General features: G+C 42.0%; 1 protein-coding gene and 1 pseudogene across 4 annotated transcripts in view; one reads left to right on the top strand and one right to left on the bottom strand.

Annotated features, from left to right (window-relative positions):
• mctp2b (multiple C2 domains, transmembrane 2b) overlaps positions 1 to 10227 on the top strand; it is a 32587-nt gene extending 22360 nt beyond the window's left edge. For 2 of the 3 annotated variants that reach the window (XM_083786013.1, XM_083786012.1), the window contains exons 13-23: positions 97 to 199; positions 679 to 781; positions 1341 to 1442; positions 1719 to 1793; positions 1953 to 2072; positions 3530 to 3643; positions 4117 to 4158; positions 7908 to 8017; positions 9091 to 9200; positions 9312 to 9409; positions 9593 to 10227. In XM_083786013.1, the coding sequence (XP_083642139.1) occupies positions 97 to 199; positions 679 to 781; positions 1341 to 1442; positions 1719 to 1793; positions 1953 to 2072; positions 3530 to 3643; positions 4117 to 4158; positions 7908 to 8017; positions 9091 to 9200; positions 9312 to 9409; positions 9593 to 9739 (1124 nt within the window). In that variant the 3' untranslated portion in view covers positions 9740 to 10227. The remainder of the gene's footprint in view (positions 1 to 96; positions 200 to 678; positions 782 to 1340; positions 1443 to 1718; positions 1794 to 1952; positions 2073 to 3529; positions 3644 to 4116; positions 4159 to 7907; positions 8018 to 9090; positions 9201 to 9311; positions 9410 to 9592) is intronic. The other variant, XM_083786014.1, reaches the window with a different exon arrangement.
• LOC310873557 (E3 ubiquitin-protein ligase TRIM21-like) lies at positions 5280 to 6894 on the bottom strand (annotated as a pseudogene). The gene has a single exon. The product of its transcript is annotated as an E3 ubiquitin-protein ligase TRIM21-like (transcript).
• Positions 10228 to 15134: the final 4907 nt, after the last annotated feature.

Here is a 15134-nt window from a genome sequence, read left to right as displayed (position 1 = left end):
CTTGTAGGTCTGCTATTTTAGAAAAATCGTGAAAATGTGGCTCAAATCTTTGAATATTTATTCTTTCAGTAGATAATTTGTCATGTTGTTTTGCAGGAAAGAGTGATCCGTACTGCGTGTTGCAGCTGGGAAACGACCGGCTGCAGACCCACATCGTCTACAAGACCCTGAACCCAGAATGGAACAAAGTCTTCACATTGTCAGTGTTCCAAACATACTTTTCTATAGCACAAAAAATATCATACTCTTGAAGTCCAGGGATTTGTTACAAGACTTTCTTTATTACTTCATTACTTGAGTATAAGTACTTGGCTACTTTCCACCAGTGGACTTAGGCCCGACTCACACCTTTCGATCTAGCATACAACATTGATGCATGCTAGATGTATACAAAGGGTGTGATACATCTTGCCCCAATGCATTTCCAATGGAAGTCACATGGTTTGACACAACATTTGTGTTGTACGGCTTTCGGCTGTGTTTCGACTGCCCCCCCCCCCCCCCCACCCCCTCATACAACACAAATGTTGTGTCAAACCATGTGACTCCCATTGGAAATGCATTGTGAGCTTGCATCAGTCAATAAGTCTCATACAACAAGCATGCATCAGTCTGTTGTGCACGTGTGAGTCAGGCCTTATTATATGTGCCGTCCTGTGTCTCTGCCCTCCTCTACAGTCCGGTCAAAGACATGCATGAGGTCCTGGAGGTGACCCTGTTTGATGACGACGGAGATAAACCACCAGACTTCCTGGGAAAAGCAGCCATTCCTCTGCTGTCGGTATGATATTTACAATGGGTGTAACGATACATTCTAACAGCGATACGATACGAATACCGGAAGACTCGACCCAGTGCTTGCCCGTTTTTCCTCCCGGAATTGTCACCAGTGAGGGGGATAACTTTGTAATATGCTATTGGCTGTTTGTATTCTTTTTGGAAAAATATAAAAAGATACCTCTGTAGAAAGGCTATATTATTTTACTTATATTGACCCTATAAACAATTTAGTATTATTTAGTATATGTAAGGTTTTGCACACTCAAATGGTACCTCGTCAGATAATCCCCACATATCCTACAACAACTTCTGTGAACAGACTTCAATGTAGTAGATTTTCATAAATTATATTTGTACTTAGGCTGTCTGCTGTCATGGAAGTTTATAGTTAGAGAAATTCAAAGTCCAGCCGTCTGCTGTCCAGCCTCTCCCACCCCTCACATTGGGGACAATTCTGGGAGGAAAACAGAAACGGGGCGAGTCTTCTTGTTACCTACGATGCGTATATCACGATACAGGGTTGATGTATTGTCTGTGTAAAAAGCCCGTCCTCTCTCCAGATCCGTAACGGGCAGGAGATTGCTTTCTCGTTGAAAAAAGAGGATTTGGAAGGCTGGACGAAAGGGACCATCTCTTTGGAGCTCGACGTCATATCTAACCCTGTGAGTGCACCCTGATGAGACAGATAGGTTAAAATAATGTTTTTATTGGGCATTATCGGCAAAAATAAATGTTTAAAAATCTCAAATGTACAAAACGTTTAAATGTGAGTAAATAAAAAAATAGCTCCTATTTTGACTATTTGCTGGACGACGAAGTATACAGATATCGTCGAGCTCAAAGCAGATCAACAAGATATCAACATAACTGTCTTTTTGTCCACATCCTTTTTCTGTCATTTAATTAATAGTCTTTCGTTCTCCTCCTCCCCCATTCAGGTCAGAGCGAGTGTCAGAACATTTCAGCCCAGAGAGAAAAGATTCCTAGAAGACAATGCCAAGTTTTCCAAAAAGGTTTGAAACAGGAACATGTGTTGCAATAAATAATTGTGATAATTGCTAATGATATGACGAGAACACATGTCACATTTAATAGACACCCTGAATGGAAGTCATAAGGGATAGGATCTCTTCCCTAGCCCATCTGGTTACAGATAAATGTGTATATTTCAGATGCTGGCGAGGAATGTTTTGCGAGTGCGTACCCTGTACAGAGCCATCAGGTCCACCTTGCAGTACATAAAGAGCTGCTTCCAGTGGGAGAGCACACAGAGAAGCCTGATTGCATTCGTGGTGAGTACTTTATCAATACATTCCTGCTGAGTACTTTATCAATACATTCGTGGTGAGTACTTTATCAATACATTCCTGCTGAGTACTTTATCAATACATTCCTGCTGAGTACTTTATCAATACATTCCTGGTGAGTACTTTATCAATACAACGGAGCACAATGGAATATAATCTAGACTGAGCACTGGTTCCCAAACAAGGGAAGGTTGAGTCGTGGACCGATTTTGATGGGTCCCTTTATTGTTTGGTTTTCCTACATTTAGTTTTTAGTTATTTCTAAAAACATTTAAAAAAAAAAAAACATTCCCCCCAAAAAAGCAAAATCTTTCATGAATTCAAAAACATTCAGTAATTTCATGAAAAAAAAAAACTAAGGTCGTATGTAGGGGTGGAGGATGCTATCCTCCACCAGTCTACCTCATTCATCGGGCCTCCACATACCTGGACAAGGAAAGTGGCGCTGTGAGGATACTAGTATTCTTTGATTTCTCAAGCGCCTTTAACACCCCCTTCTGAAAGACAAACTGACCAGTATGCACCCACACCTTGTGGCCTGGATCATGGACTACCTCACTGACAGACCACAATATGTCAGGTTGAGGGACTGTACATCTGACACCGTGACCTGCAGCACAGGAGTCCCCCAGAGGACTGTGCTGGCCCCCCTTCTCTTCACCCTCTACACGGCAGAGTTTAGAGTAGACACTGCACAGAGATGTGCCACCTGCAGAAATTCTCAGACGACATCGCCAGACGACCCATAAAGAAATGAAATTTACGCTGAGGATGTTGCTCTGTTGTTTGTTCTCTTGCGTGGTATCACAATCAAATAAATAAGCCAATTAGAAAATAAACTGAAGACATTATGACAGCGAAAACGTGTCAAGCCATTATATTAAGACCTGGAACGCATCTGTGTCACCTTAGATTTTAACCACTTTAACCATTATTTTAAACTTTAAGCTATATATGAGATTGTAGATCTGCTATTATTGAAAAATCTGGAAAATGTGTCACAAATCTGTGAATATATATATATATATTCTTTCACAGTGAACGTTTTTAACTCAAATCTTTGCTTCTGGGGGACCCCTGGAACATGAGGGTCGGCGGCCAAATACATTTGGGAGTCCTTGACATGAAAACGTTTTTCAGAAAACAGTCAGGATTTAGAAGACATTGTAGAATCTGGTCTCAGGTCTTAATCCATTCTGGGCGGGAACCCTTTTTGGTGTTAGCATCATGTCATGCTTTAGCTATTGAAAAATAGCAGATCTACAAGCTCATAGCGCGCCACCGAGTGGCGCGCTACGAGCTTGTAGGTCTGCTATTTTTGAAAAATCGAAGAACCACTGACATAGAAACATAGCTTTTTCAGAAAACTGTCAGGATGTAGAAGACATTTGTATAGAATCTGGTCTCAGGTCTTAATAAAGTGTTTGTCATTGTCTGTCCAGTTGTTTGTGGTGACGGTGTGGCACTGGGAGGTCTACATGCTGCCTCTGTTCCTCGTTGGTCTCATCACCTGGAACTATGCACGCATCAGCGCTGGACGAGCCAGCCATGACCCGGTATGCACGCACGCACGCACGCACGCACGCACGCACGCACGCACGCACGCACGCACGCACGCACGCACGCACGCACGCACGCACAAGGACGTCTACATTTTAGGACAGTGATTTACGACGACACTATGTATGGCACATTAAGGACAGTGGTTCTCAACCTTTTTACGGTATTTTCAAGGACCCCCATAACTCTGACAGTGTACCTTACTGGTCCATTTGGTTATAGACGCAATGGTCATTTGGGGCTATGGCTCTTTATGCGTTTGTCAGCTCATTTTGTATGTCCGTAGCAAAAATAGAATTTTGACAAAAATGTCCAACACAAGCCACCATGGTGATGAGCGATGGCCCCTTTTTAACCCTGAAGCCAAAAGAGCTCACAACGCTTGTGAGCTTATAGATAGATATAGATGGGTTTTTTTTGCCAAAGCAGTTCAATTAGCGAACTAACGTTGATGTTTGTGTTGTTTTAGGACAACATGGAGGTGGGTGAAGAAGAGGAGGACGATGAGAAGGTTTGTGACTAAATAATAATTGAGCTGGATCTGTTGTTGGCAATCACAAGAGACATGGAGAAATGTGGTGGACGACCAGTGGTGTCTAATGTATAGACACTATTGACATACTGTATATTTGTCCATTTCGTATGACTATTCAAGGGTTAGATACAATACATGCACACAATGCTATTTATATTTATTTTATTTTATTTATTTATTTTCAAAATAGTCTTAAGTCTTAATCTGAGTATAAGATTTAAGTCATATAAAATAGTTTATAAAATAGGTAATTTGCTAATATGATTTAAATGACAGGAGTGATGATCAGTGGAGCTGATTGCCTGTCGGGCACTGGCCTACTTGGAACGATGCAAGTTGGAAATGAATGCCCCACCCAGTTATTATGTCTGTGTCCCTTTTATGAGCATAACTATTTACACGCACCTAGACAGGGCCAATAAGGCAATTATGGAAAGCACACCATTCTTTTTGTAAATAATTACTTTATTGAATTAACAAATGACAATATTTCCATCTTGACAGATCTTCGTCAGTATATGGATTCTTTGTCAGGCAAGCCCACATTTGGAGTCTATGCAGATGTCAAAGCATCATTGTGATGTCAGAACAGGCCAGCTCCATATATGGAGATATAGGGGTAATCAGGCCCAGAGCCCGGGCAGAGGCTTCTGTGCTGGTTCTGGACAACCGGCTATCTGACAGACTCGACACCGTGTGCACACTGCACTGCACTCCCTGTGGGGGTGTGGAATGCGTTTGTTGAATTTGAAGTTGGTGGGGCGAGCGGTCTTCCAGTTACGTGGATATATAGGTGCATATATAGATAGATTATTAGGATGAGCATTAAATCATGTCTAAATGGAAGGAGTTTCTCAATTAGTATAAAGTATTGAGAAATGGAAATACTCTAGTAAAAGTACCTCAAAATTGCACTTATTATTATCATTATTATAATACTTATACTTTCCACCGCTGCCTGTTAGGACCAACAGTTAAATGGCTGAATTTGAAATGAAAGTTAAAGATAAACAAAATGTAAATTATCCCTTCCATATACACATTTGTTGTCTTTGATGAAAACTATATTTTCATTTAAAACTGAAGATTCAATGAGTCTAATCGGTGTTTATGACAGGAGAGATGATCAGCAGAGCAGAGTTTTTACCATCGTCATTATGGTGAAGACTGAAGAATGGATAGAGTGTCTCAGTGAAGGTGCAGCCAGTGAAAGAGTAGAGATGAACTCTGGACTCCACGTCATAAAATGAGACGACACCCTCCTCGTGATCCACAAACACTCCCACTTTCTGGACCTCTCGTTTGACAGGGAGGAGGACGGGAGGAGCATCAGCAGCCAAGTACTCATTTCCATTCATCAACCTTACAGTCCAGTAACCATTGTTGGGTGTCGCTAATACCCAACAGCGGTTGATGGACTCTCTGGCCACTCCTAAAAACCAGTTACTCTTCCCTTTAACTCGAACCTCGTAGTAAAACCTTCCTGAGGAGAAGCTTTGTTTTCCCAAGACAGAGGGATATCGAGAGAATCTCTTTTTGCTCTCTGGGAGATTCTTCTTTACATCTCCACCACAACTCACTTGCGTTCCGTCCTCAGACAGGATAAGACAGGGATTTACTGTATCAGGGTCCAGAGTTACATCCACCGCATACTGCTGAATCATCCTCAGCTCAGCATCACACAGCTTCTCCATCTGTTGACTGAGTGTCTTCTCCAGCTGAGCCACAGCTGTCCTCACAGTCCCCACATATGAACGCTGATGGACATTGACCTTTGTCCAGTCCTTGGTGGGTGGAGGGGTGTTGGTGGATGTGACATTCTGGAGGAGGTGGAGGTGGTCTTCAGTGTGTGAGAGCTGCTTCAACTCAGAGCTTATCTTCTTTAACTCTGTGATTTCCTGTTCCAGCTCTTTGATGAAGCCACCAGCCTGTTTCTCTGTTGTTTTCTGCTTCTCTTCAATAACATGAACGACCTCAGCCTGTCTCGTCTTCACACATCGGATCAGTGTCTGCTATTTCTCTGTCTGCATCCTTCCTGCTGAGCTGTACTGAGTTTTTGACCTCCTGAATCTTCACTTGTCTCATCTGCATCATCTGCTGAACTTCAGCCTCTGTCTTTCCCAGCTCAGCCTTCTTGTCTTCGTATGCCTCTTCCAGAGATACAATTTGATGTGACTTGTGGTCTGACTCGGTGCAAAACTGACAAACACACATGTGGTCAGTCTTACAGAAAACCTCCAGAGGTCGGTCGTGTTTCTTACACAGAATGTCTTCCAGGTTCTTCACAGGGTCGATTAGTTTGTGTCGTTTTAACCGCGTGACTCTGTGGTGAGGCTCCAGGTGAGTGTCACAGTAGGAGGTCAGACACACCAGGCAGGACTTGACGGCCTTGAGCTCGGTACAGACGTCACAGGAGACTTCATCTGGTTCAGCAGGTTCCTGGTTTGAGTTGGAATTCTTTATCAGCTTCCTTGACCTCCTGAACTGATCGACCATCTCAGAGAAGACTTTATTAACGGAGAACTTTGGTCTCTTGTCAAAGGTCTCGTTGCATAGCGGACACTGACACACACCGCTAGTGTCCCAGTAACGTGTGATGCAGGAGTTGCAGTAGTTGTGTCCACATGGAGTGCTGATTGGATCCGTGAACACATCCAGACAGATGGAACACAGGAACTGCTCTTCAGACAGGAGACTGCTGGCAGATGCCATTTCTATACACTGAAAATAAAAAGAATATTGAATGCTACTAATCACAGCTTAATAGTTTGTTTTGTCATGTTTATTTCAAATATGCCATTCAAAATAAATAAAAACAAACAATTCTTTGCATTTCCCAGTTACAATAGTTTATTAGAATAGAGCTCAATAATGTTGGCACATACTGTGTGGGAAGCCGTTCAACTGAACAATATACTACAGGATTTCCAGGAAAACGAAACTAAGGGAAGATCGTGTCTGCAGGATACAGTTTAATTTTAACTTTTGTTCTCTGTTACAGAATTATGAATCCTTATCTCATGTACTCACCTGTCTTCACGTTCTCGATATTTCAGCAAAAGTCCTGTTGAACTGAAGATTGTTTTAAGATAAAGCGTGTGTCTCTGTGTGTGTCTGCACTGCCACCAACTTGAACACTTGAACACTTGAACTTTCACTTTACTGTAGATTGCATCACTGACTGAGAGGCTGCTCTGTTGCTGCTGTTAACTCTTCACAGCCTCCACTCTGTACTTCTTCTGTTATGGTTTAGACTAGTGCAGCGATATCCAAATACTTTAATGATAATATAACATGAATATGAAAAACAATATCATGGTATTTACACGCATGCACGGGCATGCACGTGCACATATATATATATATATATATATATATATATATCTATGGCCACACACACACGCACACACTTCATACTCTGTGACACGTGTACGACAGTACCTTGACTTTATAAAGTAGTCATGTGTCAGGAATCAGGGCCGTTTGATAACTGATTAAATAACGCATTAGACTAAGACGAGGGAAGTGCACAGAGAGAGAGAGAGAGAGAGAGAGATAACCCAAACAGGGCAGGCGGGGCCCTAAGCAACTGAGCCGTTTCTAAAAATGGAAAACAGCGAGGCTGTTATATCGATATAAAACGCCAGGTATACTCGTCCTGAGCACCAAGCGTTTTTATTTGACCCCTCATTGACCCTATGAATGCGTGCCAACATGTGTTGTAGGAATCAGAAAGGAGGAGTTTGATGGAGAAGATCCACATGGTTCAGGAGACGGTGCTCACTGTTCAGAACCTGCTGGATGGGATCGCTTGCTTTGGAGAGAGGATCAAGAAGTAGGAACCAAAATAATAATTATCATTAATATTATTATTGTTATTAATATATGCACAGCATGTTTTCCATTATTATTCGATTGTGTTCCTTTTCAGTGATTGATTGGTGATTCGGATTTTCTTTTTTTTTTAGACATATGGTAGGAAAGCTATTCAGTATTTTAGCCGTGACATGAGCGACCCCTCCAGAGATACTTCCGGGTCCAACTTTTGTGTCGCTTTTGTGTCCCCATATACTGTGTCCCTCCGTCGGACTAAATCTGAGACGAAAACAACCACGAAAGTCTCATTTTACACCTTTCCTTACAACAACAAAGCTACTGGTCCCTTCCAAATCTGGCTGTGACAGGCCGTCTGCCCCACACCTGAATACTATCGCCATTTTATTTCACTGTGTCAACTAAATCCTCATTAACAAACTAGATTCAACATACCGGTACTCAACCCTGCACACATTCCAAATATGCCCCCGAAATATTGCACTGAGCAAATGGACTGTTAGCACCTTCAATAATAATGATAATAATAGTCTTTTATTGTCTCCACATCATATATTTTCTTTGTCATGGACACTTGTACAGAACATTAATAATTCTACTCTAGTTGGAAGCATTATTTTAACCGTCAATGGCTTCCTTTCTGAAAAATAACGTCATTGTGAAAAGATTCACGTGTTTAGATATTCTATTTACAATGCCACTTGGACCCGGACGTAACGTAGGACTACAAAATGACGTCGGACTTAAATACAGAATAGGGCACACAAGGCCCTACGATACATGGTTTACAGTAGACAAGACGACGTAGTGTCGAAGTGTCCTTGAGCAACACGCTAAACCCCTAATTTCTCCCAGTGTGCAGGTTGGTGCCTTGCATGGTTTCCTCTGCCGTCGGTGTGTGAATGTACAGTATGTGTGAATGTACAGTAGGCCTATGTGTGAATGGATGAATGTAATGCACCAATCTATGTAAAGTGCATTGGATAAAGGTCGCTATATAAATGTATTACCATTTAGGGAAACGACTCGTGCATGTGGAATTATCACTGATTTCTCTCTGTTCTGATTGGTCAGCACCTTCAACTGGTCCGTTCCGTTCCTGTCTCAGCTGGCTCTCCTGGTGCTGGTGGTGGCGACCATCATTACATATTTCATCCCTTTCCGCTACATTGTCTTAATATGGGGTGAGTGTCACAGAAAGAAAAATGTATTTGTCAGTGCGTTCTGAAACTTTGTTTCTATGTTAGAATTAATTTCGTAACCTTCTGCTGGTGCTCACAAAAATGTCTTTACAGGTATCAACAAGTTCACCGAAAAACTGCGGAATCCCTACGCCATAGAAAACAACAAGGTGACAGGTTTCCTGTCACGTGTCCCTTCAGACGTTCAAAAGGTAGCACCACGCACACTTGTACATTTTGAGGCCAATACTTTGGTACTGGTACATTTTGAATTCCAGACTTTTACTTGTAACAGACTAGAGTACTTCTACATTGCAGTATTGATACTTTTACTTACGTAAAAAAAACAATGTGAGTACCTTTTTCCACCACTGATCATGTGTATGTATCTACAGATGCAGTACCGTGATCTCAAAGCTGCCAGTCCAGTCAGAAAGAACAAGATTTTCTATCACAGGAAGAGATCCTCCTGGAATCTAAACACAACCCAACAGTCGTCCTCCTCCTCGCCTCAGCCAGGAGACTACCAGCTCACACCCTGATGCCGAAGCTCCACTGCAGCCATCATGTCGGCCTCAACGCAGGGAATGTTCCCTTTTTAATCAACGAGGGGTGGTCCACTGCTGACCGTTCCGTTTGGACGGCGTCACCCATTCGCCCTGGTTCGTTATTTTTGACGCCGTCCAAATGCAATTCAGATTCAAACGCACTCAGTGGAGCCCTGGCATGACCCCGATGAAAACTGTCAGTCTTCCAGTCAGGCACGTTGTGCACACATAGACATAAGGGTATGGGGCTTGATCCCTTGCCCTTTTTACATGTCTGTAAGAAAAACTGCCCTCTCCATACCATGAATGCAGCATTTAGTCTACTATGGTGAAAGAAATGCAAATGCCCCCCTTTCCTTTCCATGCCATACCCGAAGGCAGCATTCAAGAGAAAGGCCTTTTTTCCGAACGCTCCTGAACTTGAACGCAGCATTTTGCGTTGAAAGAATCTGGCCTCAGCACGACACGTTGTGAGCTTGTAGATCCTCTATAACATTAACGTCTAACGGCTCACAGGCTTGGCGTAAAACCGAGGCTCCTCAGAGTGGTTCTAGGATGACACAATGAACTCCTGAGCCCCCCGCTGGAGATGTTATGTTCAACCAAACATCTATGATAGGAGGTGCCGACTCAGCTAGACCCATGACTTCTTAATTACCCTGTTTTTCATTCTTATCATCCACACACAGGTGTTCATCTAAACTCAACTTAGATAGAATGTACTGTAGGGATTTAGCGGACATTCTTTACAGACTTTGTTTTGGGATGGGGGGGGGGGGGTACCTACGCTAGGACACACGGGGGAAACATGCAAACTTTACACAGAAAGGCCCTTTTGCCCATCCCACCTAGGGTATGGGGCGCAGAGAGAACACACCTCCAGCACCCAGAGTCCCTGGCGCAAATCGAACCCGGGACCTTCTAGCTGTGAGGCGACAGACTGTGCCATAGTGCCCCCTACAGACGTCTTTAACTTGTTAAAAATGACATAAAGGGTAAATGGTCTAAGTGCTACAAAGTCACAAGAATACCATAGCATCTGTTAAATAACATTCTTAGCTTTTGTGGTAAAGCAAACAGAGTATATACTACATATATAATATATATATTTTTTTTACATTGTTAAACTATATACACTGTGAGCAAGTTGTCTGGTATAGCCAGAGGATCAGAGATCTCCATCTGATGGTAAATAAGGTGTATATAGGCTTGAACGAAACCAGCTCTAACAAACCTAAGCCCACTGCTTTGAAAACCAAAATGCACAGGTCAGCGTTGGTAAAAAAGTCCCTTCGCTCGTGTTGCGTGCCGATTGGCTGTAGACACAGGAATTTAACTTTGGGAATGTAACCAAATGGACCCACTCGTTCACCCAAGACGGCTTGGTTCAATATATTTAACATAATTCCTGCTACTATATATAATTTATGAGCACCAACATTTGTTCACTTTTCTTTCTTTTTTTTCACCATTACTGAGTCCTGGCGGTCAGTTCAGTTGGAACTGGATGAACAAAATCAAACAGCCAAAACATTTCCAGGGATCAACAGTGATTGGCTGTGAGGAGGGGGGGGGGGGGAGGACGGACGCAAAGGTCACACCCTGAGGATTGGGGAAGGTCTTGGTGGCAGAATATCAATGGACACAAGTGATATGGGATGATATGTAACATCCTGGGCCACATTTGAGTCTAGGACATCATACTGTAAGTAAACTACAGTATGCATGTTTATAAGGTAGTTATCATTCATTCAAAGATATGCAACCATTTTATGTATGTACACTGTATATATACCTGTATTACTGAAACATTGAATCCATATTCTTTTAAAGTGTTTCTGTAAATCAGTGCCTTACTTTGTCGTACAAGAGTGTCTCACAAAAGTAGAGGAAAATAGAGTATCTACAAGCTCCCACTATTGCATCGTGACACGTTGTGAGCTTGTAGATCAAGCTAAAAGATAAACAATCTTCATCTGGTCAAACTCTTGACCAGATTAAGAGCCTTGGATCGAAACGTCGTCAATAAAGTATAACTTTTGGAGCAGATGAGTGCGGGTTCTTTTCTCTTTTTCTGATGTCACTTTTGAACCCAGCACCTCTACTAAGTGATGTGCGTATTGTATTAGTTTCTGTATACTTTAATAGACAGAAATGTAAACAGCAACAGTACAGTCAACAGTACAGTCAAACACTTCGAGGATAGCACCAATATAACTTCACATAAACATACTTTCAACCATCACTCAGGTAAAGGTTATGGCAGTATGACAAATGTAACAGCTATATATATATATATATATATATATATACATACACACATACACACACACACACACACACACACACACACACACCGTATTGTCCCGAATATAGACAACCCTCATTTTGTGGAAAAATAACATTGAATGTCAAATGGTCTAGTCCCCGACTATAATACGACATCACAACACGTGTGTGTGTGTGTGTGTGTGTGTGTGCATGCATGCGATTTACTACAATTTTTCAGAATCCTCCTTTATGTTTTTTTCTTCTGGTGTGACGTGTAACATCAGACATTGTAGCGTAGCTTTTCCCACACTGGCCACAGCAGTAAGGCTTCTCTCCAGTGTGGAGTCTGCGACGATGATCCTTTAATGAGTACGATCGAAGAAAACTCGTTCCACATTGTTCACAGCTGTAAGGCTTCTCTCCACTATGGATGAGCTGATGATACTTTAATGACCTTGATTCATGAAAACTCTTCCCACATTCTTCACATCTGTAAGGCGTCTCCAGTATGTTTCAGCTGATGTGTCTTCAGAAGATCCATTCGGTGGAAGCTTTTATTACACAGGATACAGAAGTAAGGCTTCGCGCCTCCACTATGGATGAGCTGATGAGACTTTAATCTCCTTGATTCACGAAAACCCTCACCACATTCTTCACAGCTGTAAGGCTTCTCTCCAGTATGGATGAGCTGATGAATCTTTAATCTCCTTAATTCAGTAAAACTCTTCCCACATTGTTCACAGCTGTAAGGTTTCTCTCCAGTATGGATGAGCTTATGTCTCTTCAGATGAGTCATTTGGATGAAGCTTTCATTACACAGGTCACAGCAGTAAGGTTTCTCTCCAGCATGTTTTTGCTGGTGTGTTAAGACTTAAGACTAGCAATTTGACTGAAGCTTTTAGAACACTGGTCAGAGTTATAACAATTCGCTCCGGAATGAATTTCCTTGTGTCTATTCAGACTACTAATTTGGGTGATGCTTTTATCACACTGGTCACAATGATAAGGTTTCTCTCCAGTATGGATGTGCTGATGATACTTTAATGTTTGTTTACCCTTAAAACTCTTCCCACATTGTTCACAGCAGTAAGGCTTCTCTCCAGTATGGATGAGCTGATGAGACTTTAATGATTGTGTTTGTTCACAGCTGTAATGCTTCTCAGTGTGAATCATCTGGTGTCTTTGTAGGTGTTGCTTTGTTTTTAAGTTTTTGCTACACTGGTCACAGGTATGCTTTTGTTTCGCTGGGGACGGGCCAGAACAGGTATCTGAGATAGAAAACAATAACATACAGTATTAATCACAAGTATTTAAAACATGTCTGGACCAATAACAAATTAAGCTCTTAGCGTAAAACGCCAAAACAATGTCATCACATGCACCACATCACATACACAACACACAGCCCTGGAGGGAGAGAGGTGCTTGCCTTCTGGTTTGTGCTCCACTATGTATTTTCTGCTTGTGCTCTAGCGTAGCCTACATTAAAGGGAAACTAGGTAAGTAGGTAGGTTTTTTATTTTTATTATTATTATGCTGGTGTGTTTCCTTGCAGAAATACATCCGTCTGGATGTATTTTGGTTTTGTTTGATTGTTTATGTTGACATTTCCACTGTTTACTGTATATTGACATTCATCTGGGGACGTGTTTTTCTGTGAGGGGAGGAGAGGAGGGGGAGGGGGAGTGTGTTTGTACACATACAGACTTGTGTGCGGTATGTACTGGGAGCTGATGGTAGGTGTAGCGTTCCACCTCAGCATTGCATCTCCCAGAGGTCTAGTGCATTGTAACGGATAGAATCCCACGTTCTCAGCTGATATACCGACAATAAGCCTCTCTGACAGCACCTCCAATAATATTTAAGCCCTTTCAAAAACGAATTAAAGATAAATACTGTATGATGATTTCCCCCTCAATATTTCAGTTTTCTTTAGAATGACAGTATCCTGCTCCTCCTTACCTGAGGCAGAGCATCCAGGGAATTCTTCCTTATTGCTTTCCTCTTCCAACATCGGGAGGATCCTTTGATGTTGTTCTCTGTCCATGGCTTGAGTTGGAGAGTTATTATTATTATTAAATGTATCACATTGGAGAGAAAAACATAACATGATAAGTAACACATTGAGGATAGAGTGGCATTCCGTATGTGGCTTCCGCTTGCGGTTAGAGTTAGGGGCAGATTTAGTAATGTGGCGAAGTTGGAATGGAGATGGGTCGGAATAGCAGGCTTCGGAATGTGCTGTTATTCACATTTAGCGAGTGGACATGTTTGACTGACTATTCACCTTCATGTATGAACACATCTGAAATGGACAGTCTCCTGTTGTGTATGCGATTGATTGATTGAATACTTTATTAACAGTTGGCATGGACAAGCACAGTACAATACAATTGCTCAGCCGCTCCTCTGCTGTGGAATGCCCTGAACATCTGAGGAGAGCACTTGAGCTCTTTTAAAACGGAACAAAAAACCTTTCTTTTTAACAATCCATTTGCCTAGAGATGGACTTTAAAGCCTTTTCTACAGTTGTTGTAAATTGGTGTGTCATAAAGAGAATAACAGAAATAATACTTTAACAATGTTTATTCAGGCCTGGTGAGATTTTTACAAATGTTTTGTTTCTGCTCTTCTTAGACCAACTGACCAACAAGTCCAGCCCAAACATTCCAATGACAGTGATGGTGTCCTATGTCAACACGTGTTTCTGCCAAACTGGAGACTAGAACAGGGCTCTCAAAGTGGGCGCCGTGGCACCTTAGGGTGCCTACCGTGCCTTGACACAAGTCCGGGGTGCCTATCAGAATACTTCGATAATATTCCACTTACTTCGTAAAATGGAACCAAGTTAAACTGTTCTTGGTGCGTTCTTTTTCAGCTTTAGCTATTGAAAAATAGCAGATCTACAAGCTCATAGCGCGCCACTGGCGCGCTACGAGCTTGTAGGTCTGCTATTTTTTTTAAATCGAAGAGCGACTGACATAGACATTTTTAGAATCTGATCTCAGGTCAGAATGAAAACTGCCAGGATGTAGAAGACATTTTTAGAATCTGATCTCAGGTCAGAATGAAAACTGTCAGGATGTAGAAGACATTTTTTTTAATCTGATCTCAGGTC

Source organism: Protomyctophum parallelum (assembly GCF_964188405.1).
Source record: "Protomyctophum parallelum genome assembly, chromosome: 16".
NCBI classification, from domain to species: domain Eukaryota; kingdom Metazoa; phylum Chordata; class Actinopteri; order Myctophiformes; family Myctophidae; genus Protomyctophum; species Protomyctophum parallelum.
Note: the sequence above shows the minus strand (reverse complement) of the source record. Positions and strands in the feature narration are given on the sequence as shown.